This window comes from Necator americanus, chromosome III (genome assembly GCF_031761385.1).
Source record: "Necator americanus strain Aroian chromosome III, whole genome shotgun sequence".
Lineage (NCBI taxonomy): Eukaryota > Metazoa > Nematoda > Chromadorea > Rhabditida > Ancylostomatidae > Necator > Necator americanus.
Window position 1 is genome coordinate 18564678 of NC_087373.1, and position 27018 is coordinate 18591695.

The 27018-nt window shown below is 42.3% G+C and overlaps 1 protein-coding gene across 3 annotated transcripts; it reads right to left on the reverse strand.

The window, feature by feature from the left end:
* Positions 1-363: 363 nt before the first annotated feature.
* RB195_010036 (uncharacterized protein) lies at positions 364-27018 on the reverse strand (the record flags this gene model as incomplete). Of its 3 annotated transcripts, none has more annotated exons than XM_013443099.2 (25): positions 364-455; positions 525-692; positions 1165-1261; positions 1317-1426; positions 1486-1583; positions 1735-1871; positions 2679-2764; positions 2893-2963; positions 3777-3856; positions 3908-3988; positions 4049-4185; positions 4313-4377; positions 5917-5976; positions 7048-7201; positions 9998-10165; positions 10266-10375; positions 10432-10507; positions 11049-11202; positions 12668-12777; positions 20811-20884; positions 21590-21682; positions 23409-23559; positions 23850-23925; positions 23982-24096; positions 26885-27018. In XM_013443099.2, 25 exons carry the CDS (start codon positions 27016-27018, stop codon positions 364-366), a joined length of 2697 nt encoding a protein of 898 aa, XP_013298553.2. The 3 variants fall into 3 exon arrangements, with proteins under 3 accessions (XP_013298553.2, XP_064048433.1, XP_064048434.1); XM_064190850.1 differs by lacking the exon at positions 26885-27018 and adding an exon at positions 24431-24507; XM_064190851.1 differs by lacking the exons at positions 364-455; positions 525-692; positions 1165-1261; ... (14 more) ...; positions 11049-11202; positions 12668-12777 and adding exons at positions 15022-15136; positions 15207-15216.

Sequence of the window (27018 nt, forward strand, 5' to 3'; positions counted from 1 at the left end):
ATTGCTAGAAATTAATAAATTTTATGACCGTTAAATCCTCCTTTCTATCGCTCCCCGAAAGTACATATTTGCACACGCAACTACGGTTCTGTGGGGAGCAGAGAGCTCTCCTCATTGTTGCAGTTCTTCTCCTTGAGCATGGAAAAATAAACTTTATTGAGTTTGCTCAAAGTCAGATATTATTGTGATATTCCCTGTTCCATATCAGGCTAATCTCCGAACTCGTAGAATTGATGTGTAGAAGAAAAGTGTCCGTTGACAGAGAAAATATTCAGAACAACGAGAAAGACAGTATACTAAGAAAACAGCGGAACAACTCAACGGATATCACAGTGAAAGTATGGATATGTTTAGTAGATATCGTCACCGAAGCTGTTGCACCAAGTTCTGGAGACATTTGACATGAGTGCGGGCGGCTGCCAAGAGCCGAGCGCAATCATGACGTTCTGCCATTTCTGCAAGAGAAAAGAACGGTATGATCAGATTCAAAACTTCAAACACTGAGAGGGAGTAGAGAAGCTCACCATTGAAAAATTTGATCATATCGGTGAAGTCCATGTTATTGGCAATGATAACATCGCGGTAGTTGGTTACCATCGCAAGAGCGAAAAACAACGGGAAATGAGGACTGAATGTTCTCGTCGCCGCCCATATCGTTTCCCAAACGCGGAAAATGCTATCGTAGGAAAGTTCTGGAAAGAAAGGCTAATATCGTATAGACGCAATAACAAAACACGTAACACGAACAACGTTTTGAGTCATGATAAGATTGCAAGTGGTGGTGACATTAGTAAGACATGCATTAGTAGTTCTAATGCGATTATAAAATGTACGTCAGTCTTATGCGATGTAGTAGTGTAATCAGCTTCTCTGAAATGGTAGATCAATTGTGGAAACAGAAAAAAGGGAGAGGTCTAGATCGGTCACTGTGTTTTCTTTCTTTTTTTTTGCCCATCTTCTAAAGACCAATCTCATCTCCCATTTGAGAGCAGCAAAAATTGTTTAGTTTCGAATGCTATGATAGTAACGACCATCAGCTACGATGTAACAAAACAGCAAATACTCTATTTATTTATCAGATATTAGTGGAGCCTGGTTGCGTAACAAGTAACAAACAAGGAAAGTGAAGTTTTATATACGTATGTATGTGTGAAGATGACATGCCTCTCTTAAAGTCCAGTAGGAACCATCGGTAGCTGAAGTAGAGATGAGTAAAGTCGGAGGTGGATGTGAGCATTGAGAAGATTTGCGGATCGACGACCTGTGGCTACATGAGTTCACCAATCAGTCTTAGTCCTACTAATGTGGTAGGTAACCTGTATTAGAGAACGGAAGTTCATCAAACAGAGATCCATACCACTTCTCTGAGGAAAATTCTCACGAAGGCGACTCATAAGCATAGTAAAACACTCAAGTGTAAGCGCTTCTGTGAAGTGGAAGTAGTGATGAGGCGGACTGTAGGTGACCAGTGTTTAGCAAACTCACCATCTTCGAACACTACTAGTAGAGGAGCAAGAATGTCGCACATCCCTTGTATGTACCCATCATCAAGATTTCTGCTCACGTACGTGATCATAACCCTCCTGGAAGTTCAAATAGGTGTATTCGAAAATAAGATGAATTTCGTGTTCGGAAAGGTTAGCTGTCCAGGTGGAGGTGAGAAAAAATTTGCAGAGAACAGAGAGCTTAGAAAGGCATCATAACAATGGCAAAGCTTTGAGAATAGCCACCTACCGAAGACTCTCGAGGTTCTCCTTATTCGAAAAGAAAATGAGATTCCTGTCGCATCTTTCGACATCCTTATCGATGCGGTGCAGATTATTCGAAAACTGCCGAAAAATATCGTCTTCGGGATTTGAAAGGTTCTTTTCCTGCAACTATCTTTCAGTTAACGGAGCAGTTGTGCTAAAGTAAGTACTTGGGCATTTGAAGTTCGAACGATACCAAGGTGTTTAGGTTGTATTTGTAGTTCCGGAGGTCCGATCGCGCGGCGCTGTAGTGGTGCGAAGTGACGGGATCAAGCGACATTTGCGAGCTCAGTCGACTTGAGAGGGATGCTCGCATTCGCTTTTCGCCGCGGTGCAATCAACCAGTTCACATTGCGGGCTCGCGCGGCGTTTGAAACGAAACTACAGAAATACAGGAACGTCGTCTTGAACCGGGTATATAATTTCAACGTCAATTACCTGTGTCTGCAACGGTAACTACTCCTGGGCTGATGTAAATCAATGAGGAGATTCAAGTAAATTACGTGAGCAACGTTGTAATTTTGAGGACTCTAGAATTCAGGGTAAAATGGCAAATTGTTTTTGTAAAACAGAAGTAGAGGTCTGGATGTAGGCATGTGTGAAGTCCCATTTCCAGATGAACCAGGAAGGCATTTTGTTTAGATCAGTGGTTCTCAGAGTTGAACTTGATCTTTGTGACCATCTGTTGAGGATGATGTGAGTAATGAGTAAATTAATTGAATTAATTAATCAAATTGAGGTAGTGGTATTTTAAGTTTATCTACATATTTCTAATTCTCTGAGCTTTAACTGGTTCGTTACTGCGCTCATGTCCATGCGGCTCTTCCAATTTTTTCCACCTTCACTCTCCACTGCTATGTCGAATGAGTAATATGAAAGTGAATGCACCGAACATTTATACTTTCATTAGCCATAAAAAGGAAAACGTACCAATCCATTTACCGCAAAGTCCTCTTCGAAGACGTCACTTGCAATGGAACTTTCACGCTCCGGAAGTGAAGGTTTACGATGTCGTGCTGAAATTACGTACCTCAAAGATTCGATCTCCTCTAATAAGTAAAAATTTTGAAGCTCATTGGAATCTATGTGGATTGATAAATAGGTTGCAAATCTATCGCGAGAAACTTATCGAGGTCTGAGGTACCTGCAATGAAGTCCTCTTCGTCTTGACGACGCACTTGTCCTTCGAGCGACCTCCATCGTTCGACATCTTCCCTAAACAAACTTCGCTTCCCACGACTCGTCAATGTAGAAAATCAATGTAGTTTTATGAGAACGTAGGTCAAACGAAAGGCCTTAAAATATTGATTTCATTGGGGTTTGATTTGTTTGTTGATTGTTATTGCTAAAATTGATTATTGTGCAAATACCCTCTATATGTTTTGATCAAATAAGCTGAAGATCTCCTTGCTAAGACGCATATCAATCTGCGATTGCACTTGGGAAGTGGACGGCGAAATCTAAATGTCACAGGACATGGAAACTACTCGGACGAACAAGTACCGCATAAAAGAGCAGCGTGTGTTAGATTGCAAAACAATGGTCCTTTTTTAGAAGATATTTAACATGGTATATGTCACGGTGCATACATTTGTATTATTTGTTTTAGATATTTTCAATTTTTTAGTGGCATGCTTTGCGCCCTAGTCTCGAGATAAACAGAATACTCTTCAACGTTGATTGTCAGACAATTTTAGCCCCTTTCGAACTCTATCCTATATAACTCTGTGAGGGAGAAGGAAGCAGAAACCGAAATTCCAGTAAGAGAAGGATTTGGGCTGAAAAAGAGGAAAGCGCTATCTGTCAGAAGCACAAAGAATATTCGTGGGATTCCACACAGATGTCACGTGGTTTCACATAGATGTCTGGAGCTTGTTCAGAAATGTGATGGTCGGACTATCTATGAAAATAAATCGTGCAAGAGTGCAATGCAATAAATATTTTTGTACTTGAGAACTAGTTTAAAAAGTCTAACTCCCATGTTTGGAACAACATCGGTGACAGACTGTCAATAGGCAACACAAGCACCTGTACTTCTCAGTGAATTCGGTCATTTTTGGCTCTGGATCCTCGTTCCATTGGAAAAGCTGGAGAAGGTATGGCCAAGCCTGAACCGTTAAAATAAATGGGAGATTTTCTCCAACTTCTAGAAAACCTGCCTGGCGCCTGAGTCTTTTTGGGTTCGAACCTTCTATACCTTTCCAGTAGATTCTTAACAAAAACTCCTCCTCAAGCTCATCCTGAAAATAACGTATTTCGGGCGAATTCTAGAATCGTGCCCATATTAGCAGACGTCACACCGTCTTCGAGGTCCGACATTTTCCCCAGAACTCTTCATCAACCGGTTCTGTATCTTCTTCGCCCGCCATTTTCCGCGTATCCACCAGGTACAGTAAATGCTTTCTTACTGTTCGAAGATGCCGACAATAGGAGAGCCCTTAACGATCTAATTTTAGAGGAAGAACACCATTATCGGTCATATTAGCAGAATATTGAATTAAATAGGATAGGCAGCTGTCCTCCACGACAACACAAGGAAATCAACTAAATGCTGTCGGACTCACATCCGAAAAAAGCCCGTGCTAATATCTGCTGGCGCATCGACTGGCATGCTCGGTCGATCTGTAGACTGCAACATTATGTATATGAAGTATGTACTAAGAGGTACGGAGGAAGACTACAGTATGCGATTCTGATCACAGTATTGTTGTAGTTGTACGGTACCGAGGAGCAAATAATAATGTAAGATCTTCCACACCATAGAAATTCACTTCGGCAGGTTAAGGCTCATAATGCTTACCTTTATTTTCGAATTCTCTGAGACGAGGTTCTGCCCATGACCGATTTGCATGAACTTCTCAACAGTTCGTAAGACACATGATGTGGAAATATGGGACACAAATTAACAAAATTTCTGCCTCCCGGATATTAGGATAATAAAGACAGGTGACGTGTCAGTCACTGTTGATTGAACTAGCTACTTTCTTGAAAAAAACAAATAAATGCGATTATGCGGTCAACTTCTGTGCGTCAGAATGGTTGCACCACTAGATTTTTGCGTTCTCAACTTACTCAACTGCAGTTGAAATAGTAGTTTCGAAGATTCACAAAACCTCAACATATCTCATTTTTTGCCCTCATTTGGATTTTGTTTCATTGAATTTAATTTGAATAGAGACATTAAGAGAATCTTCTATAAGGTGTCGAGACGAATTGACTCAGCACCAATGATGTCAAATGATCTTCTGTTAATGATGCAAAAGTCCCTAATAGTGCCAGAACTCTTTCTGTCCCCTCTTCGAGCCCTTTCACCAACCACCTCACCCTTATCAGCATCGATCGTTGTTTTATGCGGACCTATGCATTTAGAACCAGCGTGACCGATTAACTCACAGTTTAACGTGCAACGAAATTGATGATGTTGGAGTAATTCCATGAAAAGATAGGGTTGGGAGCACAAGTCGGGGGTATTGAAGCGACGACGCCCACTTCCGCCTAACTGTCCTGGAAAACGGCGCTGGGAACGGCCTTAGCTATCGAAGTTTCCTACGAGACAACTGGTAACGCACGCCATCAACGGGCGCGCGTGTCTCTCAGTTACCGGTTGGGGCAGCATCCGTCACCCTCGGTCGTCCGCTCGTCCGCACACTCGGCACGTACACGTGCGCTCGCAGATATGACACGTCACTAGGCGTCTCGTGGGGAAATTCGACCGCCAAAGCAGTTTTCCCTGCCGCTTTTTGTACAATCAGGGGGATTTGAGCGTGATGGCACTCATACTCACGATCCACACCCGTAACTTATCTCTTCGTGGACGGATGCCAATATCGTAAGTTTGCATCGTGTTGCGTTTAAGGCACTATGCAAAATCGATTGTATGATACTTCCAGGCGATACGGAAAGCCGCGAAACCTTGTAGATTCCTGAGGGGAACATTGGAAACATGGGAGCAGATATGATATGATATTACGATATGTATTAAACTTTGCTAAAAATTGAATAACAACTCCTCAATCAAAAAGAGCTCAACCATTTTGTTTGCTTCGCTGTTTTTGTGGTTCTTCTTGATTCCTTTGACGACAGGAGATTTGGAAGGAACCTCCTCCAAAAAGTGCTTCCACGGTCCTAACAGGAAACATAATAAGTGCTGAGTGATTAGTGAACTCACCTAACAAGACTATCCACTTCGCTTTCGACGTTCACATAAGGAGAAGCGGGAAGAGATTTGCTAAAGAACGGTTCATTTGTTAATTTTTTTCTTGGAGTGAAGAATGTAGGTACGGTAAGGGCACAATGTTCAATTCATTACGACATTTGGAATTAATTTAGTACCTAAACAAATAATAAAAGCGTAGTGCTGGGTTATCATGAAATTCTACTCTGCACATACCTACATCTCTGAAAATATATGGATTATTTGCTAATTTCGTTTCGCATACATCGATTGTTCTGCGCTGAAGAGATCTCCACTGCTCCGTTGTTAACTTTGTGTCACTTTAGAAGACTTGTATCAAATATCGTTATTATAAAATTATTACTAGTTTAAGTCATCCGAATTCGCTCCTAAAAATAATGCAGGTGCAGTCAGAAACCAGTTAGTAGCCTTCTTAGCATGAAAAAAGTATTTTTGTTTTACTCACGGAAAGATTTTTTTTTCATAGGAAAAAGTCTGCTGAATGAAAATTCCGGAGGAGGCGAAGATTAAAACAAGGATGTTCATGTATTTCTTATTTATTCGATAACTTCTTGCAATCTCACAGATTACTTTATATTTGCGGTCGAGAAAAGTCCTATGCGTTCGCGCAAAAAAAGCGAATGACTTGATATACTCAGTCGACGTGCAAGGTTTAAAATTTAAGGCATGCTACAAAGGAAGAAGCAAACGGAATGTCTGGCAATTCGCAACAATTCTACAGCCAAGTATCGTTACTTCCCAAGAGTTGCGACTTGGATGAGAAGCATTCGAATGTAACGAGTAAAGCCGTATTCGCAGGATTCGGCGTAATTGGGCAATTATTTATTTCATTTTGGCGCAAATCTCTCAAATTTTGAAATTTCTGCTGCTGACTAACTATTAGGTGGTTCTCGGACAAGTTTATACAGAAAAAGATGCTTTTCCTAAACGCGAAACTATGAAATTACCTGAAATGCTGCACCAACTCACCAAACAAAATACGCAGCTCACTGGTTATGCCTAGTAAAATGTTTTCACGAAAAACGTGCGACTTCCTGGCCGACCCAGCAGTAATGTGCTGCACAACTAAGGAGAGATGATGATGTAGATCATAGAACACCAAACCTCTGAGTTGGCGACGGGGTACTGTCATGTTGCAGGTGAGAGTCTTGGATGAATCGGCTCCCGGCTACGCGTACAATGCGGAACACGTAGTCAAGCATCGCTCCTCCTCCCACCGCGCATGATGTACGTTTCCGAAGTCGAGGCAGCGATTTCTCTGGAATGAAGACGCTCACCAGTGTTGGGTTTCCGTGAGAGGAAGAATCCCCTACACCATCGGTGGGAAATCCCTCCCCGTCAACATTTAGTGCTTTTGCGAATGTCAGATAACGTGCCGGAGAATCTACGAACATCGAAAATACGAATGTGGATTCAGTGAAGGAACATTTGCAAAACCGCAGCAAATCCTACCTTCTCTCTAGTTCACTCCACCTAGTTTTTGAGTCCCTCAAATCCGATCCCTCAAAGATCAAGGTTGTTTCGAGGGTCAGAGACGAGAGGGAAGATAATACAGGGGTAAGTAAAAAGAAACAGAGAAAGTAGTACGAAAACAGTTTTTTTTTCCAGTTCAAACTCCAGTTTTTTGAGGATTCCGTCTTAACGCTCAGTATAATCATTGGAACAGGTACATATTTTGCGAATGCACCTCTACTAGAAGATGCGAAATTCTAAATATCGAAGATGTTCGAATTCTTGTGCAGTTCGCTGCGCACATTCAGTACATTTAGTAAGAAATAAGTGAATAAAGAAAAGCGCGAACGTTATCAGCCGCTCATTCAGAGGATTTCTTTGTGCTATCGCGGTCAATATGTTATTGTTGGGATTTCCCCGAGGCTCCTTTCCTGATTACATCACTTTTATGGCTGTGTTACTACGCTGTTGATAGTTCATACGTAATAGAGTCTCATGTTGGACAGGGAGAGTTGGCACAAACCGAAAGTTCCGATAGAGGCAGATATTGAAGGACACAATGCGGCAGTTTGCCTCATCACAGCATCTAAAAGTCGTCAAACTACTCCACAATCTGCATAATCGCTTCGATTGAAGAATCAACTCCCAGGAGAAATAACGAAGGACAGGTAGTGGTGCTATGCGTTCGTTACTTTCATTCTCTTTCGAGTTATTTTCTTTTTCTGTCTATTGTCTATTCTGAAAAATAGATGGCGTGAAGTATTTTCTGGAGATTTTGCAACTACAATTTCACACCTTTTGGTTCGGGACTAGTTTGGGAAAATACTCTAAATATATGAAGGACATTCGGATTAGGATAAATGCGAGGCGTGAAGAGTTCGAAGGCAAGAAAAGAACGTAAACTATACAATGCGTTCTGAACGAAGCCTTGCGGCCTTGCTTTTGAGTGAGTTGTTTTGAATAAAAATTTCACCAAGAAAATGGAAAATATTGAGTATGAGAGAAGGAATCAGAGTGAGTATCCAGTACGCACTGTCGGCTGAAGCTGATAGAGTTCAGCAATTGTGATTCCCGATGGCAGAAAGTGATGTCTCGCCGTCTTCATCGCGACTGTCAGGGATCAATCCCTGACAAAAGTCGGATTTTTGATCTAGTGCACGGGAGTTAGGATAGTACAATTCACGTCCGACAGTAATGAATTTATTATTACTGGAGAGCAATTTCGATGCTGTTACATACTGAGCGAAAAAAAGACATCAACAGGCGCAACTAAGAACACAAAGTAGTCTAAAGGAGGCTCCACGAATTTCTGGATATAGGCGCTGAAAGTGAATTTCATGCAACAGAGCCGGCTGCCGTTTGTAGAGAGAGATTTCTTCTATATTTCCATAAAGTTTGGTGCTTCTAGCTTCACTATTTGTTTTGAAACCTAGTTGAGAAAAATTCTTAATTTCGACTTTTTCTCAACTAGCTTTTGAGGGAACCAGAATATGGAATCGAATGTTTCAGCGGCGCAACCGGCGTAATTTCGCTACGGGGAAAAGTGCGAAATCTCAGACTTCGGCAACGCGCCGAAATCTGTGTGACTTCAAAAATCGAACAACTCAGCTCGTATTCTATAGAGAAGAATTCGGTTTGAAGTATGTTGTAGAGGAAGACTTTTGCTATCGCAATTCATTTTTACTTTCCTTCAGATAGTTTTCGTTCTCTCAAAGTTAGTTGAAAAAAAGTTGAGAAAGTGCTAAATTTCTCAACTTTTTCGTAACTAGCTTACAAAAAAAAACAACCAGAGAGTCTCTGAAAAAGATATCTTAACATTTTATAGAGCAAATCCTTCTTTAAAGAAAGTGGCCACCTCTATTTTCCTCCGTCTCTTTTGGATTTCGGCAGGAAGTGGAAAATAGCGAGAAAATGCTTTTGGAATGCGTTCTGCCTCGGTATTAGTTGTTTTTCCATTTTGCAAAAATGGAAAAATTCCCGCGAAAAACTCTTAACCTTTCGTTCCCTTTGTCGATGAATAAAATAGTTTGTAAACAGTAGAAAACTCTGTGAAAATGGTTTTAAAACATGTTCTCCGCCGCTCCCAACAGTTTTTTCTATTTTGCAAAAATGGTTCGTGCGGGGATCAAACTCCCTACCGTTCGTTATCCCTGTCCAAAGAAGAATCTGCGCACATGCACTGACTTACTTCTCACCCTTGAGCAATAAAGCTATATGTTATAATATACGATTTTATTCTACTTGCGGCACTTTGATTGATGTTCATTGCACTGTTTAATACCTGCTATATTATATTATTTGATTTATTTATTGAGCGTCCATTTTGTTTCTTTAATTCTGTTTATTATAACTAAATTTTAATTGCTGTATGAGCGGCTATAATATAAAGGATGAGATGAGGGGGTCGGTTTCTGGAAGGTCTTCTGAGGAAGGGGTCGACATCAGGAGGTTTTTTCCCCAATGACACGCTTGACCCTGGCGACATGTGTCCTGCTAACTCCCGCTACCGCGCCTTTCGAGCACAGCCACATGAGCAGCTGCACCGAGCTTCATTTCGCCCCAACTATAACTGCCCATCAATTTTAGTAACAGCACACGATACCTTTGCCCGGCCCTCCCCAGAGAGGAGGATCGAGGCGGTGAGTGGGTGAAAGCCCCGCTTCAAGCGTGGTTAGGAAGACGAGCGAGTGTTGACCGGTCGTCATCTGCAGCGGAGGACATTGCACGCCATCACAGTTTACGAGCGTCAACGTCGACGGAGTTGAGTCATCTGAAGTAGACGAGGTTAGAAGCAGAATAGACGAGGTTTTTTTTGTCATCTGCCGCACCGAGGGGCCGTTGATTTGCTCGATGAACTATTGAAAACGTACCTCTTTGATGCAGATGAATGTAGATAATGTCTTCCATGTCTATACTTAGAGCTTGTTTCCACAGCCATTGTTGTTCAGCGTCTTTTGCAGTGGCAGAAGAAGGTTGAGAGCTGAAAACGTCAACAGAGTAAGTGGTTTTTTCCAAGCGGTTTACCGCGTTCGGTACCTTGCATGCATCAATTGGTTGGGTGTCCACCTTAGCGAAAGAACTCCTTCGTAACTTTTATGAAGGGACAAATATCCTGAAAAGAGTACTTTGGAGGTGAGCAGAGGTCTCTCTACTACACATTCACTGGAACGCTGGAAAGGTGAACTGCATTCAAGGTTTCATGAAAAAGTGCTGGATAATGCCAGACCACGCCAGTGGGGCTTTGAAAGACTGCCTAGTAACAGAAGCAATAGGTCGGCATTTTTTTCTTTCGTTCTTAAAGGCATCACCCCACGAATCTGAGGTGGGGCAGATTTCAGGTGGAGTATTCGTTTACAGGATGGGAGACTGCGGAGAGGGGGGTGATTCCGTCCATTTCTTCCTAATTGCCGTAAAAAACGGCCCGGAAAATGCGGCGCCGCACAAGACTGGCGCGCTCCGATCGAACCTCTTGTACAAAATGGTGCGCCAAAACGAATCTTCCGGGCCGTTTTTTACGGCAATTAGGAAGAAATGGACGGAATCACCCCCCTCTCCGCAGTCTCCCATCCTGTAAACGAATACTCCACCTGAAATCTGCACCACCTCAGATTCGTGGGGTGATGCCTTTAAGGGTGTCCTATGTGAAAGGGTACCTTTTACGGCTGCTTGATCTCCATTCGCAACACCGACGTTGTTCTTGCCGTATAGTAGGCTGGACTTGAAATTGTGATGCAACGAGTAGACGAAATCCCTGCTGAGCGGCGTGTGCTCACCGCTGTTCACAATGCTGCTGCCGCGTCGGGTGATCTGAAATTCCCTCGATATTTCTAGCCGCTGTGTCAGTTGTTGTGTGATTTGTGGTCCTCTCTGCAACCTTTGAGAGTAAGTGAAAATTAAAGTTTGATCACAACGTCAGCTACAAATCATCGAGGACGTCAAGCGACCATTCATCATGCCAAAAATTCATTAACAGATGCTTATCAACCGGATGCTGATGGCTTAAATTCTTGCGCTCATTTATCTTTTTCCAGGACATTAGCAAAACAAGAAAACCTGGAACAATGTGCTGTCAACAATACTATAAAACCTTGCAAAACTCCCAGAATCTCTTGAAAACATGCACATGATTTGCGTTGTTTTTGGAAACCACCGTTGTGAAAAATTCAGCTGTTGGTTCAGCGCAGAAAAATTCTGAAATTCCACAGAAACTAAAACATTTTCACCTAAGTTTCACGAAAAAAATATGGGAGCATTCTCGTGAAATTCCTGCTTAGGACGTACTAGTCTAAGTTAAGTGCCTATCACAGTTCTATATAATAGCAGGGCACATGTACGGAAGTCCTTGCGTCGGTTCTTTTCTGCTTTGCCGCTATGATGTTTAAACGAATGAATTGGTTCAGAGCAAATGTTGTAGGCAGCCAAATTTTCTGCGACAAATAAAAATACTCGAGTGAAAACATTGGTCACGTTGATTTCATTGACTTCTATCATTTTGTAATGCGCCAAAAATGATCCCGAAAAACCAATACCAATGCAATACAAGTGCATTTTGTCGAATGAGTTCTTTGACACTGATCAACAAGATCAATAATCGATCGAAACCGACGAAATCTTTCTAGGAAGAGGGGGATGATTGAAAGTGGTGATATGGAGCACAGATGTACAATCAAGGATGTTCTCCACGGAAATGAAGTTTTCATTCATCATTGACTTCAATTCCCGAGGGATTGGAGAGAAAATCGTTACAGAAATTGTTGTAGGTGATGTTTCCGATTACAATAATGCATGAAAAGAGTCATAGAGTGAGGAAAAAACTCTGTGGTCCTTCAAGAGCAGCGAAAACTGAAAGAAAGAAATTGTCTGCAGGTAGGTACTCTAATTCCGTAAGTCCAGTTTATTAATAAAAATGATTTCGCATGAAATTTCTGGCTGGCTTGCAGTGATCTGAATTTTCAAGTGATTTGTTGGCGCAAATAACACGATACGCCCGGAATAATTACTGTATCCACTTCCTTGAACGAATTTGGTGCATTTGGTCGAATGAGCTCCTTGATACTGCAGTCTTGCTTTAAAAAGGGTGGCTGGAGTCAGTGGAGGAGAATTTTGACACCTCTCCATGAATCCGTGTAATTTCTTGAAAGAGCGATTGGAAGGAATACGTAAAAAAGAACCTTTTGCTTGAACGTGGAGGTAAAAATACTAAATTTAAATGTTTTCTAGGTAAAATTTCAGTGAATTTTAGTTTCCTTGAGAGTCTATAAGAGTTACTCACGGATAGCGGCGGGCGCGTTGAGCTGGCCGGACGACAACTGCGGATTAATTCCTCGGCAGTTCTCTCTCGCTGGTCACACATTCGGCGGTATGTGGCTGCACATGGACCCACTGAAAAGTCTCATGCATTTTTCATAGCATTTTTGTATTTGTTGTGAAGTGGACTCCAGTAGCGAAAAAGAAAGAAAATTCGAGTTGTAGCGACATGAAAAAGTTAACCTTACTATTTCATAAGGGTAGTATTGTTTTCATCAACAACCGAATTCAGAGCATGAGTAGATCGGAAGAAAAGATGCCTGGACGTCTGTTTTCACCACCACCAGGTGACACTGGACGCAAGAAACATTCTAGATAAAAGCGCGCTAGTAGTGAACATATAGATTCTTTCGCTCATCTTTCCGACCGACTAAACACCGACCCGATATGTGGCTCCGTATCCGCTCAATTGAATGGACAGCCAAAATTGCACAAGACAAGGAATTCAATTTTACACTCAAGTTATCATCTTTGTTTGCTGTCTACACAAAATAATTTGTGTAGACATTGTGGGCATGGAAGCCAGTAACATACGTTTATAGAAACTGCTGCAATAAAGGGATTGCAAGAGCACACGATTTTTCACAGAAACACCTCAAAATACATGGTTGAATCATTGCAAGAAAAACAATCCGTTAATCGCAGAGAAACCCGCTCTGATCAGAGCTATGTATGCATTGTGTGTGTCCGTGTATCATAGTTCCTCCCAGCCCACAGCTCAATTGAGAGAATTCAGCAGAAGGTCTCTCCGATGATTTTGGCAGGGTCGCTAGTTGTACAAATCAACGTAACCCTTATAGCGTTCGTCAGCCTATTAAATACAAGGAAATGCAATCGTGCGCCTCATTGACGTAACAGTGTAGAAATGCAATAAAAAACAAAGAAATCGCAAAACAACGAAGGAACGCGGGGGTCCCCTCGCCTCGAGTCTGCTTAGCTACTCGTGTGATTATCTTTAGCCGTGCACAAACGAGGGACAGCCTTTGAAAATTGCATAGCAAACGACAAGGAGGAAAAAGAACGATGACGAGGTGGCGAACGATTTTAGACGCCATTAATTTCTGATGTTGATGAGAAAATGACGTTATGTGCTACGTAGGTTTGCTACAGAAATCACACAACGCTATTAAATTCAACCTCGAACTGGATTACCGGATCACGTTATTTTCTTCCTTTCCGGCTACGTTGCCACCAATTCTTTTCAAAAATCAACAAATTACTCAATAATATATTCTCACCCAAAACATTCCGGCAAGTTCATCAGCCCCTAATATTTCGCAGATGGTGCTCCTTGTAGAACTTTCTTAACAATTTCTTTAGTGAAAGGAATAAAATAAATAATAGTAATAATAAATTTTATGCACATAACACTTGTAACTCTGTAGTTTAAACTAAGAGAAGAACGTTGCTAGAAATGTCTGCTTTTATCCATTACTTTCTGAACTGCCGTGTAGTCGGCGCCAAATGTGCTCAACTGAGTGGACGCTTCCTCACAGATCGAAAGAAACACATAAACGTACGCACACAAACACAGATACCCCTTCCCCTTCCCTTCGTACCTGGCCACAATTAAAAGTGCATTGTGCCCGACCGGTCGGACACATCGAGCTCGGTAATGGTCCTGGTCTCCACTCGGGTATAAATGGAGCGCTGCGTCGGAAGCGCAATTCTCGGTTGCCAAAGAAATTCACAAAAGGTGGTCTCTTCCGAAAACTATTCCTCAGATAATCATGAGAAGTACTTGCATAATGGAGTTGCATGATTTTTTCTTGTTCTTCTTATAATTCTTCTTCTTCTCAGAAAGTGTTGAGAATGAATCAAATTCCAAGACAGATTGTAGAAGAAGCGCAACGCAGATGTAGAAGGATCACGCAGCACTACGACACAAATATTTCTTGAATAATCTGGGTCACAGTTCAGAAAAGCCTTGAAGACGAGTTTATGTGACAGACGGATATTATTTCGTTTTCGGAATGGCAATAGCTAATTCCCGTAAGCTATAATATTCCGCGTAGAAATAAAAAGATCTTCAAGCACTCTCAAGCACCCTCCCAGAGGTTCTATCTATAGCACATCCGTTCATCCGTTTTGTTCACAAAAGCACGAAAGTGAATTTTCCCGAAAAAGAGAAGTGGGCGCTTTGCGTAGCCACACAAATTCTCCCCACCCACCATGCTTGAAAATAAGGAAATGACTAATTCCCATGGAACGAACGAAACTATGTGTTTGAATGCATAGAAGGCTAACCATTAATGCAAATTTGGGCGAACAAGAAACGAGCGAGCGAGGAGCCCTCGGGCACAGACAGACATCGATCGACTACACGAGACGTGACGCAGTGTCAGAAGATTGGAGAGCTGCAGCTGCCAATGAGCCTAATGGGAATGTTCCAAAGAGAAACCCAGATGCAGCCGTTGCACCACAGTACAGATTCCTGAAAAGACATATCCCAGCAGCTTGCGGTCGATTCTGAAAAGTCCTCAAATCATAGCAGGTGAACCTACCTCTTCTTCCCTTAGAACTCAATGGCCATTGCGATTTGAATCCATTAAGTTGCGGTGGAGAGAGGGAATGCGTGTCTGTCACCCACACATTTGTCCTTCCAGGCTTTGACGATGGCGATTACGCCGAGGTGTTGACCGTTAGTAAAGAGAAGCGAAAATCAGCCTTTTAGCCCGAGCAACCTACGCAATTGAGGCTCAATATCCACTAGGACAAGACTAATGCTTAGTCGAGTAATGATAGCGTCCAGAAATAAAACCACAAAATAAATTCCCTGGGCCCGTAACCTCGTTCTCGTAAGAAAACGCAATGTTTGCACATATAGTACCACATAAAAGTAATTAGCTAGATTGAATTCTCTGCATTTTTCAAAAAAATGATTTGATTAACAAAAAAACCCTCCTAGAGCTAAAACATGCTCTCATTCTCTACAACTCTCTTCCATCTTCATCTCACTTTCAGCGAGAAATTCGCGTTACTTTACTACACGAGCTCGCACTTGGGAATAACGGTTTGAACAATTTGGCTACGGTTTTCGGTGAGTTAGTTAAAAGATTAGTGAGGTTGCCGCGGCTTTCGGGAACTTGCCGGCGACCAACTGGGACCGCCAGTAATTGAAGGTGAAACAGGCGAGACCACGCGAGAAGTTGCTGAGGAGCTGCAGACCACGAAGAATGAAACGCGTTGAGGTATTTGAAAGTTGCTGAGTGAAGAGGGACATCGAGTTTGTGCCAACCCAATACTCTGACAACGTAATTGAAGAAAACACATCTTCACGAGATGACCCGATGCGTGAGTCACTCGGGAGATTCGCAGTGCCGCGTAGTCCATGCTGCATTCGCCCAACACATCAATTCAGTTCTTCACCTACGAACCCGAAAAGATGGGCGGATGCAGATTTTGCTCAGCTTCTTCCTTTGAGCCTAAACTGATGGAAGGGCAAATGGGAACGATAAGAAACTTCCACGAGTAGCGAAGCACATCGAGTGCGAACGAGTGCAATTTATACCGCCACTCACGGAAATTTCTTGCTCATTGCTTTAAAAACAAACAGTGAAGGTCGCCCAAAACACGCACTTCAACGTTCGAATAAGCTTTGCTGGAATGTAAACAGGAATTATTGCTAAAAATTGGGACAGGAAGCCCCGCAACTGATCACTGCGACCCCCTGAATCAGTGCATGATTTTTAATCGCAAACACAAACGCCTGCAGCTATAATTGAATTGCATCTACTCGATGAAGGTGGAAACCACAAGAATTTAACGTTTTTAAGGTGTCTTTCATTAACAGAGCTTCGGCATCTTAAACTACGCAACTTATTTCCATTTTAATGAACTCTCCCTTCAAAGAGCTGGATGAAATTCCATTAGGTGAGGTGACAAGACTGGCACAAGGAGAAACTCAGGGGATGAATTCTTCGGCTCTACGTACTAAAATTTTATGGTGTTCATAACAAAACATGTGGCCAAATGTTGTAAGATTCCATGAAAAATAGGCGAAAACTGCAGCAGCCGCGATAGGAATCCCATGTTTTGCAACGTGACACCTTAACAAAAAATAGGTGTAGTGGCAAAAGTGGTAAAAGCTTTGGCTGCGATTGTGCAGTCGATGGTTCGAAGTTATTCTGGGTTAACCAATTCTTTCATCCCCACGGGACAAATGAGTTGGTACCAGATTTGTCTCTTAGGATATTGGGATTTGTTTCATCAACTATCGATTTCATCGGTTGACCCCGTAGGTCACCGTTTGAGCTACACTCGTTCACAAACCTCAAACGATTCTGAATTGAGGTCGATGGTCGCCCCAAAGGGAATACCGCCAAGCGCCAGTTCCTCTCGATATTCTTTTGAGAGAGATCACCACAAACTGCTACTAAACCGTCTTCAAATCCTTCAAAGCGTACAAAACTTCAAATTTACAAGATCATTGCATTTTGTGTCCAAAAAAGAACACTCTAAGAAATAAAGCTGCTACCTTTTGCGAATTGAGATATATATTTATAGACACAAAGTTAACCGCTCTAATGGCAGAATACGGTAAATATAGCCAGGAGCAGAATCACGGTGGAACTATGTATTAGGCAGAGTCATAGGGAACTTCCGGCTAGCTACATGGTACCTATTGTTATTGTTGAATAGAACAGTTTACCCAGACGAGGGATTTTCGTTGTCGCTGCGCAGGCGGAACTTCGGATAGCGTCCAGGCACCAGTCCGGTATTGTGCAGGTTGCGTTTAATTCCGTGTTCATTGTGAAAATGGAGCATCAAAAAGTACACTTACGCCATGTGATGCCTTGGGAATTCAAACAAGGTGAGAGTGCTGCTGGCACGGTTCAAAATTATGCAGTGGGTATGGTGAAGGAGTGACCACCGGCCGGTCGGTTAGAAGTTGTTCTGTCAAGTTCCGTTCTGGAAATGTGACCTTGAAAGACGAGCCGAGGGGGCGTCCTTCAGACTTCGATGGCTGGTATTTTGAGGTGAGAATTGGAATAAAATTCATGCCAAGCAGCGAGAGAGTTGGCAGCGAAACCCACGTCTTCGCAGTCGCTACGAATCGTCTTCACAGTAGGTGCATGGGAAACAAAAAGGAACTTGTTTGTGACTGTACCCAGCACGTGTTACGGTGCATACAGGCAGAAGCGAGGATGAGAAGCAAGTGGGAGCGAATAAACGCATAGAACTAGGTATGCATGAAAATATCCCACCAAACACTCGGGGACTAGAAACCCCGCACGGTTAGACTTTGATAGCGCTTTTTCGCTGCGCTCGCTTTTTTTTCGTTGCTCGGCATAACTGACAGCCTGCTCACTGAGCTGCCGAGCACTGTGGGCGTTTAATTAGAGGTGAAGCGAATTGTAAAGAGCAAAGCGTGGAAAGTATCCCAGAAAAAGCGAACGCAAACGATATCCTCTTATTTGTCAGACTTTTGGTAGAAGGAAAGTAGTCAGGAACGCACGCGTAGTCCTGTCGTTCATTTATCCACTTTTTTTGTCGCAGCGAGAACAACGTCGATGCACAACGTTGCGCTGAGGCCGGTCCATCGAGAAGAAAGTTGCTCGTGCCAAATTCCCTGATATTCCTGCTTCTTTCACGTCAAAAGAAACAAACTGCGTATTTCGAATTCAATTTATTTCTTCAATTTTTGAGGAAAGTCAGAACCACTTGTAGAATTCAAATGAATTCTATGAGAGTTTCTATTGGATATCCGATTTTTTGAGGAGAATAAAGAATCGTATGATCGGTCAGAACTGCAAGCAACATTTTTAGGCTTTTGAAAAAGAGGAGATCGTATTAATTAATACCGTGGTTCCTTCAGAAAGTTTCAAAAAAAATATTTGAAGAAAAAAATTCGACTTGTTAAATTTAACAACACATTTTCAACCGGAAGTAGGAAAAGGGTATCACACAGGATCAGTTTATCGATGCTACAAACGAGATCAGTGGCTGAGCACTTGTTCTTCAGCATGTGATCTCTCCGAAAAAACTTTGGCAAGTCGACTTTTTCGTGGAACTCTTCGAAGGTATACGACACTCTCGTCCTTTTCAAACATCTATCTATATCCCATCTTCAGTCTTAAGATTTATATGACACGATGTGCCTGCTTGCCATAATCAAACGTTACAGTATTAACCTTAATTCGTTATCATCGTGTTACCGGTGTACCTTCTTCGCACGTCATTTTACGCAGATGTACGTAGATGCTCCGCTGAACCGTTAGTACTCAAGGATTATGTGTACAGATCGCGAAGTGCAGACGCGACTCCTTCGGATTGCGCATACGCATCAATTCTGCGCAATCGCAATGATCCACGTAATGAAATGCTCGCTGTCAGAGGCTACCGCGCGTCCAAAAGAGCCGTCCATAGTCGCTTCGCATGGATTCCAACATCTAAGTTATCATCTCCATTGTTTTAGTTTGAGGCCCGCCTAAAAACCGTTGCAGTCTTTGCGTTAAGTTTCTCTTTTTATAAAGAAAGACTTTTTTTTTATAAAGCGAGCTGGAGTGTTTAAAGGGTCTGGAGTCATTCAACCCATTTTTGATCCGTCAACGCGTTTTACTTAAATTCGAAATCGTTCGAGGTTTACGAATGCGTGTTGGTCGATGACTCAATGACTTGCAGGGGCTGGACGGTGCATCAGTGTCTTTACTCTCCCAGACGAGAGTGGTAGAAATTTATCGACGCGAAGTCATGACAGGCTTGCCGGGCATTGGGGTGGTCTCGAACAAACGATCGATTGCGCAGACACGGTGGAACCTCTTACCCACTGCGCTACTTCACAAGCCTCATAAGCCTCCAGTAAACGAGCTATTGTCTTTTTGATGAACTAATCACAATGTAGTCTCAGAAACGAAGAGAGAAGTTGATAGAAACGAGGCATGACCTAAAACTGTTACTGGGAGTTCTTTTTCAGCGCTTAATAGCGCCTCGCACGCTTGGGAGGCATTTTAAGGTGTATTCCCCGGGTGCAAGGCTATATATTCATATGGACACTTTATTGTTACCAACAGCAGACTGGTGTCATATGGATTTTAACGACTGAGCTGAAACACAGTAGTTCCTCGTCAGAAAAGAAGGGCCTGTGTTCCATGTTTCCTTCGTTTTCCCTCAATACCCGCTCTATTTTGCCCTCTTATTGGACCTTCATCCCACGAATGATGCGGTTTTTTCAACGGTACTGGAAAAGTGTTTCCCGTAAGGGGTAAGGAAATCTTGGATGTCGGACGTTGAAAGTCTATTCAGAAGATAGAAGACGATTGCAGAAAATGAAGACAAGTCTTTATTTGGTTCTCAAAAAATCTTTCAAGTTGATACAAATAAAAATAAAAATAAATAATTAGGTGCAGGATGCTGCATTATTTATTAGATCACCCTGTATAATAACTTAGATCTGTCCGGTTCTCCATCGAGTTTTGAAGGGAAAAAGCGGACTTGTGGTTTTTTCGTTTTAGATTGAACTGAACAACTACCACGAGTGTTGCTGCTTTGCCTCAAGAACCTCTGCTCCAGAACTGGAGCTGCTATAGGTTGTGATAGTGCTTTGCTCGAGTCAAAAATGCATAGGCGATCGCGCGATTTTCGCGTGAACAGAAATTGTAGCACGGTTTGATTTTCTGACGTATCCAATAGTAACGTGCAGCAGAACAACGCGGCCATGATTGCCTCTTCCCCCGCTACTTCTCGGGCATCGACGCTTCTCGATATACTCAAACAGCTTAGTTTTAAACACCCGAACTACGAGAATATTGAGAATGTGGTCACAAATATCCCGAACTATTCTGATATTTCTTCAGAATTTTCCACTCTAACACCACCATCACTAATTGCAACAGAAAATTGTAAAAATCTGTCTTCAATTCGGTTCCAAATAAACACTTGGTAGCCTTCAAGCGAGTTCACCTGAGGCCAGCACGTCCATGAAATGGCTTGCGACACTATCATGAGACAGTGAGACGACGAAACCTTCCAAATATTCACCAAATAAGTTTGTCTCGAGTTTTTTTCTCAACGGTGACTGTTTCTTAGGTTCACTAATAGTCTGGTAAGAAACAACAGGAAGTAATTTACGATGTGGCACTTGGTCTCAACAGGAAAAGAAAACTTACGTAGCAGAGCTGCTACCATTCCGCCTTTGGCACGATCCAGCATCAATGCGTGGTTTTCGTACAGTCGTCGCAAGCTAAAGATAAATATGCTCCTGGTGGATGCGAGGTCACTCGTTTGAATCATGTAAACAATGGAAAAACAACAATAGAATGCTTTCCTTTTGTGATGCGCGTTTTGGGTGAGGAACGAAACTTTCAGAAATTACAATAAGCAGCTAATCTGGGTGACAAGGTGCTCTAAGTTCCGTTTCGAAAGTGCTGTGCTCTGGAGAGTGCAGAACAACCGACAGGTCTGATTCCATTTTCTTCTGCTCAAATAAAAGGTGAGGTAAACTGTTGTAAGTGGTCGTCACGAACGGTTCCGGCAAACCCGAATGGAAATTAGAAAGAAGTGCTTTTCAGAAGGTGTTGTGAGGCACTTTTGTGACGTATTTACCTTTTTGTACGCGACGAGGCCCGTAATGTTGATATAGATTTCATGGATCGGTTGAAGAAGTTCCATTTCTTTTTTCTTACATGAAACATTTGAAATCTTAATTCTCGCCTCCACCTCCGAATAGCTCATTCTTTTTCGGCGTGCTCCCCGGCCACTCATCAATACAAATTTCCCCACTACGGATGACTAGGAATGTTATTTACGGGAAGTAGCTGGAAGGGAAAACCTCTTTCCTGTCCTGTTCGTGATGAACCGCGTCACAGCCGTTGAAAGACGACTCATCGCAATGAGGGTAGAAATGAGGAAGCAACAAAAAAGCCGCCAAATCACACGGCAAACCCACCTTGTGCAGATCGTTATGTGATGTACGAGTTGTGACAGAACGCGCATGTGAAGAGCCTCCCGAATCCACGTCAACGGATGTGTGGAGCCAGTCCTGAAAATTACAATTCAAATCCGCTCGTTCACTTTGCGTGCGTAGTAGGAATTGTGTGTTTGAGTCTGCCATCAGCCAAAACAGGCTCTAAAATTAAATAAAAATTCTAGGGGATCTTTTATTGTTTTGCTTTGTTTGTTGCTTCTTTCCCATGGCTTCACGATTGCAGCAGCAAACTCTCCTGGCCAAGACATAGACATGAGGACCAGCGACACTTTCGTATGCATAGGAACACGCTGTTATTCACGGATGGAGTCCCACATGTCTCCGTTAAAAATCGTTGAGAAAGAATGAAAAAAAGTAAGAGGACTGAAAGTGCTCGTAAAAGCTTTTTATCTCCGTTAATCGCAAATGCTTCCTGGACAAAATGGGACCCGAATCCAAAACAGAATTAACATGGAGAAATTATTTAAGGAAAAGAAAACAAAGTAAAGTTGGAGAGTCATCTTCTGGATATGGTCTTCCCATAAATAACGTGGCTTTTGCACCGGGTAATTTGAGAATTTAAAATAATTTTCTCTCATACACTAGTAAATTCCGGAAAGGACGAATTAGTAATCTATTGGAAAGATAGTAAGAAATCTGGAAAGTGAAGGAGGTTATGTTTCAAATTGTCTCCTTCGTCTTAGCTTTGAAGAAGTGAAAGAAAAATAGAACATCACATTATTTACGGGATGAATGAATATATGTACAATTCCAGCAAAAATCACTTGATCTGTGGTACAATAAGGCGTAAACGGGTGCATACGAAAGTGTCAGTGAAAGCATCGTGACAGCGCAGGAACTGCTCCCTTTTAGCCCGAGGAACTTATTTTACTATTTTATTTTACAGCTCAGGAAAACTCTTGGGAAACATCGAGTGGATAAGAAAAATGTGTTGTGAATGTGAAAAAATGTTAATGGATGCCTATGCATGTATGCTACCCAAATAGAGCGGTAATTTTTGAGATTTCAGATAAGAATGCCCACGTCGCCCTACCTCATTTCACTTCTCGGAGTTCATCCCTGAGTCTTTTACGGCCGAAATTCCGAAAAAAAAACATGCTTTTGGGTGCGGACAGCAATAGCAATTTAAATTCTAATTTGAAGGCGAAAATGCACATAGGATATAAAAATGATGTCATCATCTTTGCGTTAAGCAAATATACAGCTGAACGAGAGGTGCAGAGAACTACGCTCTGACACGTTACTCTTCTTTTGCACAGAGTATCTGTTTCCGAAAAAGTTCGACTTATAGAGAATATACATATAGAGAAGGAAGATTTCGTTTTCGTTTCTATACTTTTCTCTGGAAGACAGCTCGTGAAATTAGAGGGTGTTGGATTCTTCATGAGTGGATAGGGTTAGGGATTTATTTCGCGAATATGAGCACGATCATGCTCAATCCGGAAATACGGCGTGGGAAACCGTCCTTTCACGTCACTTCCTGCTACGAGACACCTTACAACGGTCCACTTTCACTCGCTGGTAGACATGCCTGATGTCGAAGACGTGGAGCGTCATAAAATACCTCGTAGTTAGAAAACGTGCAACAAAATAGTTACATACGCCATTTTCTGCACAGGCAGGGAGAATCGAGCGTGACAGCACTCCTATCCGCGGATTACTATACGTACCCAACAGTAAGCATTTGTGGATCGTCCCGATAGTAAACCTTCGAGGTATATCCAACGCAGAATAGTAGCAACTGTACGTTTACAAAACGGGTGGACACAAAAAGACTTACTCCGAGTTGGTTTCGAGCGTCTTTGCCAAAACTTGCTCTGCCACAACGTTTGTCTTCGCAATAGTGTGTAGAAGAGCAAGTGACGAACGGTTCCCGAAAAGACCAAGCAGGCGTCGACGTAATCCGTCCATCAGGCAGTTCTCAACAGCCACTAAAACGCTCCCCTTATTTCGGTAATCCACGTTCCACGGTAAGGTGAGACTCATTTCTTCCCAATTTCTTCCTACAAATAATAAACTCCCAAAAAAAAATTCAGACTCAGTCGACCCCCCGCAGTCAACAAAATACCATTGTTATTTGTTTTTCACTTTTACTCAGATCTCCTTCAGCAAAGCAACCAATACAAGCCTATGAAAAACACGAAAATTGGCCAGTCATAATGGTCGGAGGCAGGAAGAGACGAAATCTCAACGTAATACGAGACAGCAGAGCTGGCCTTACCACAAAGGGAAGTTACGTACGGCGAGTCTAGGTCTATCTGACGCTTGGTAACGGCCTCCTCCATTATCACCTTGACCTGAAGCTGTTGGTTAGTTAGCTTGCAAAGAAATATGGCAACTGATCGCTAGTTACCTCTTTTTTGAGTTCTGCAAGCAGATGCTGTCGATGTAACGTTGCTTCGTCTGGCGCTGTCTCACCGATCGAGACTACACTTCCATGGCGAGTCAATCGGGGCGAGGAGCACACTCTGAACAGGTAGTTCTTGGCAGCAGCTGCTCACAGTTCTCTGCTAATGTTCTTTAAAGGCAGCATACAACGAATCGGACGTGCTGAGGGAAGAAAAGCTAGAGATGGGGCTGCGGATTGCAGGATCAGGGTGGTTTCGCTCATCTCTCCCTAAGCGTCGTGGAAAACGGCGTGAAAGACGTCATTTTCCACTATGGTTTTAGTTGCAACGCGCCGCGTCTTCGAGCGAGCGGTCGAAGATCAGTTATGCCCTCTCATCACCCTATTCAAGTGAAACCAATGAATAGGCTGCTGACAGAATCGGAACGTCTACACATAGCGCCGTTCTAGCATACCTCGCAGGAAATAAAGCGGTTCCCCCGCTGTTTCTTAGGGCGATTACGGAGAGATGAGCAGAACCACGACGATACATTCCTATCTAAAATGGAGATGAAATCACTGATGGCGGCCTTAAACATCTGACGTTTTCCTGGTTTTACAAAGTGTTCTAACACTCACATCCGCATCCCTCAATCAACAGACCCCTCACAATTTCAATTTTACAAAGCTAATGCAAGCTGAAATACGATTATGGATTTCAGTTGGGATCACCAACTGAAATCTTGTTATATTGCATCCGTCTATTTTCAACGGCTGCCATCGAGAACGACATCTTTAATTAGCGTGGGAAATAATGGAAAATAATATACGCGCATGTCCAAACACACAGAAATCTGCAAGCAGAAGCGACGAAAAAAATCAATATTAATAAGCTTTGAAAGTGACGGCCACATGCTGGAAATTGCGGAAGAGAAGCAGATCCACTAATCTCATCAAATTTTCTCTATAATCCACGACTTTTTATATAAAATAGTGCAAGCCAAAAAGGTTAGATGTGTGCCCAGTAAGCTCCAACTATGTAAGCAAATACCACAAGTAATTGGGGAAAGTCATTGCTCTTGTTTTTGTTTTGAAAATAACAATAAAATGTTAGTACTATGAGCTGTGTAGATTGATACCAAAATTTACTTCAACATGAGGTAGGTATCCGGCGAATGAGGAAAAACTGAAAAACAGCACACTATCCAGAGAGGAATTTTATTTGTTTCCCCATTTACTGTGCGAATTTTAGCGAAGAAACTTCAAGGAAAAAGGAGAAAGGAAAATCTTATCGCTCATAGTAGGAATTAAGCTGTCATTCAACTTTCCCACAAAAGAGGATTTTCCATAACAAAAAATGCTCTCGTACTTTTGAGTGGCGCTTCTGCAAACGAATTCTCTTCGCTTTTTCCTCATTTCCACGAAAGTTTCCGGAGTTGTTCTTAGTTTGACCCTTGAAACGTTATTCGAAGCTGCAGCGCAGACTTGACCAACTAATTGTTCAAGATGATGGAACTACTGGGGCAGGATCCACCGAAACAAAAACTGGAGCAAAGCTCGGATGCAGCCGTGTAGTATTAGACCTTCGTGGATAAGTACATCGCTTTTTATTCGATAAATACGCTCTTTTTTTCTTTCTAAACTTATTCGTATTGAACTTTTCCAGCATGATTAGGTTTTTCCTTCGAAAAAAAAATCTGCTCTCTCATTCCACAGGCCTCTATAAATGCATAAAACTATTCGTACAAGAGCACGACATCCTTTTTGCTTCCAGTGCCTAATGTTTAATGCTCTTCTCTGCTCCTCTTTTTACCAGGCAAATGTTTTGATTAATTTTTTTACGATTCTCGTGATGGAATGATCCCACAAATATTCCTTTCATATTCGTATTGCGATTACTATTTCAAACGCAGCCTTCCCAAATTTCCGATTTTTTTTCGAGGTTAGGATTTCTCCACCATCAGGTTGGGTCTCAAAATGAAAGCGAGCCACTCCCCCTCCAGAAAGAAAAGTGTAATCAGCCTTTCGGTCCTAATATGTCAGCAAAAACGCTTCCGACAAAACTACCTACGCGCCCGCATCTTCTAGCGCCTGCCCCCGAAAATTCCCACAAGCGCTGCCTTTAAAGTGATTGTTGGACTGAACACACTTCATTCATTGAAGGAGAAACTTTTGTTTTGGTGAAGAAGAATGCGGATATTGTTAGCTGTGCTGGATTTCCAATCAAAATCTCATTGTATTTGTGGATGGAGTGGATCCCACCACAACTGGATTAAATTTGCCCGCAACAACAAGTGAGTTCCTAGTGGAGATCTCTTAGAAGTGCTTGAGAATGAGGCTAAGCAAGAGCTGAACAGTCCTCAGAAATTACATCAAAACATAAAAGAAAGTATCTGTGATGCACAACAAATCTACTTTTATAACATCCAACAACTACAATTCGTCTCACAATTCTCGCTGGATTTGGAGTACTTCTACGAAACCATCTGCTCATAATTTCAACAGCGATGTAAGAGAAAAATTGTCGGAAGTGTTTGTTCTGCCTCTTAGGAGACACATAACGATCGGAGCTTTTTTTATGCTGTGTTAGTTACTGGATATTCATTTCGGGAACAAGCGCTCCCTGTCATTAGAAGCTACTTGCTCCTCATTGTGCGAAAGGCTCCGGAAACAAGAAAAATGAAAGAAGAAGCTGATGCCTCAAGAGCAGGCTCTGGAGGCATCAGCTTCTTCCCTTATTTTTCACTTTTTAAAACCTGTTCTCTAATGAGAGTCAGAATAAAAACAGCTGCTACACATTAAAAAGCTTTTTTAGAAGAAATATTAAACCATAGTTATATGTTTGAGTCAATTTGAAGCACTGAATAGTGTGGAACAGGACCTGCCATTGGAGGTGATGGTTTCATGTGATTTGAAAAAACACATCTTGCCTTTCCCATTCTTTGTCTTTGGTGTTGTTATCCGATAGGCCGTTAATCCAGTCCACGACGGAACCTCTCCTCGGTTTTGTGTGTCTGCTCTTCCTGCTCTTCTGCTGGTCGACACTTCTCGCACTACTGAGCAT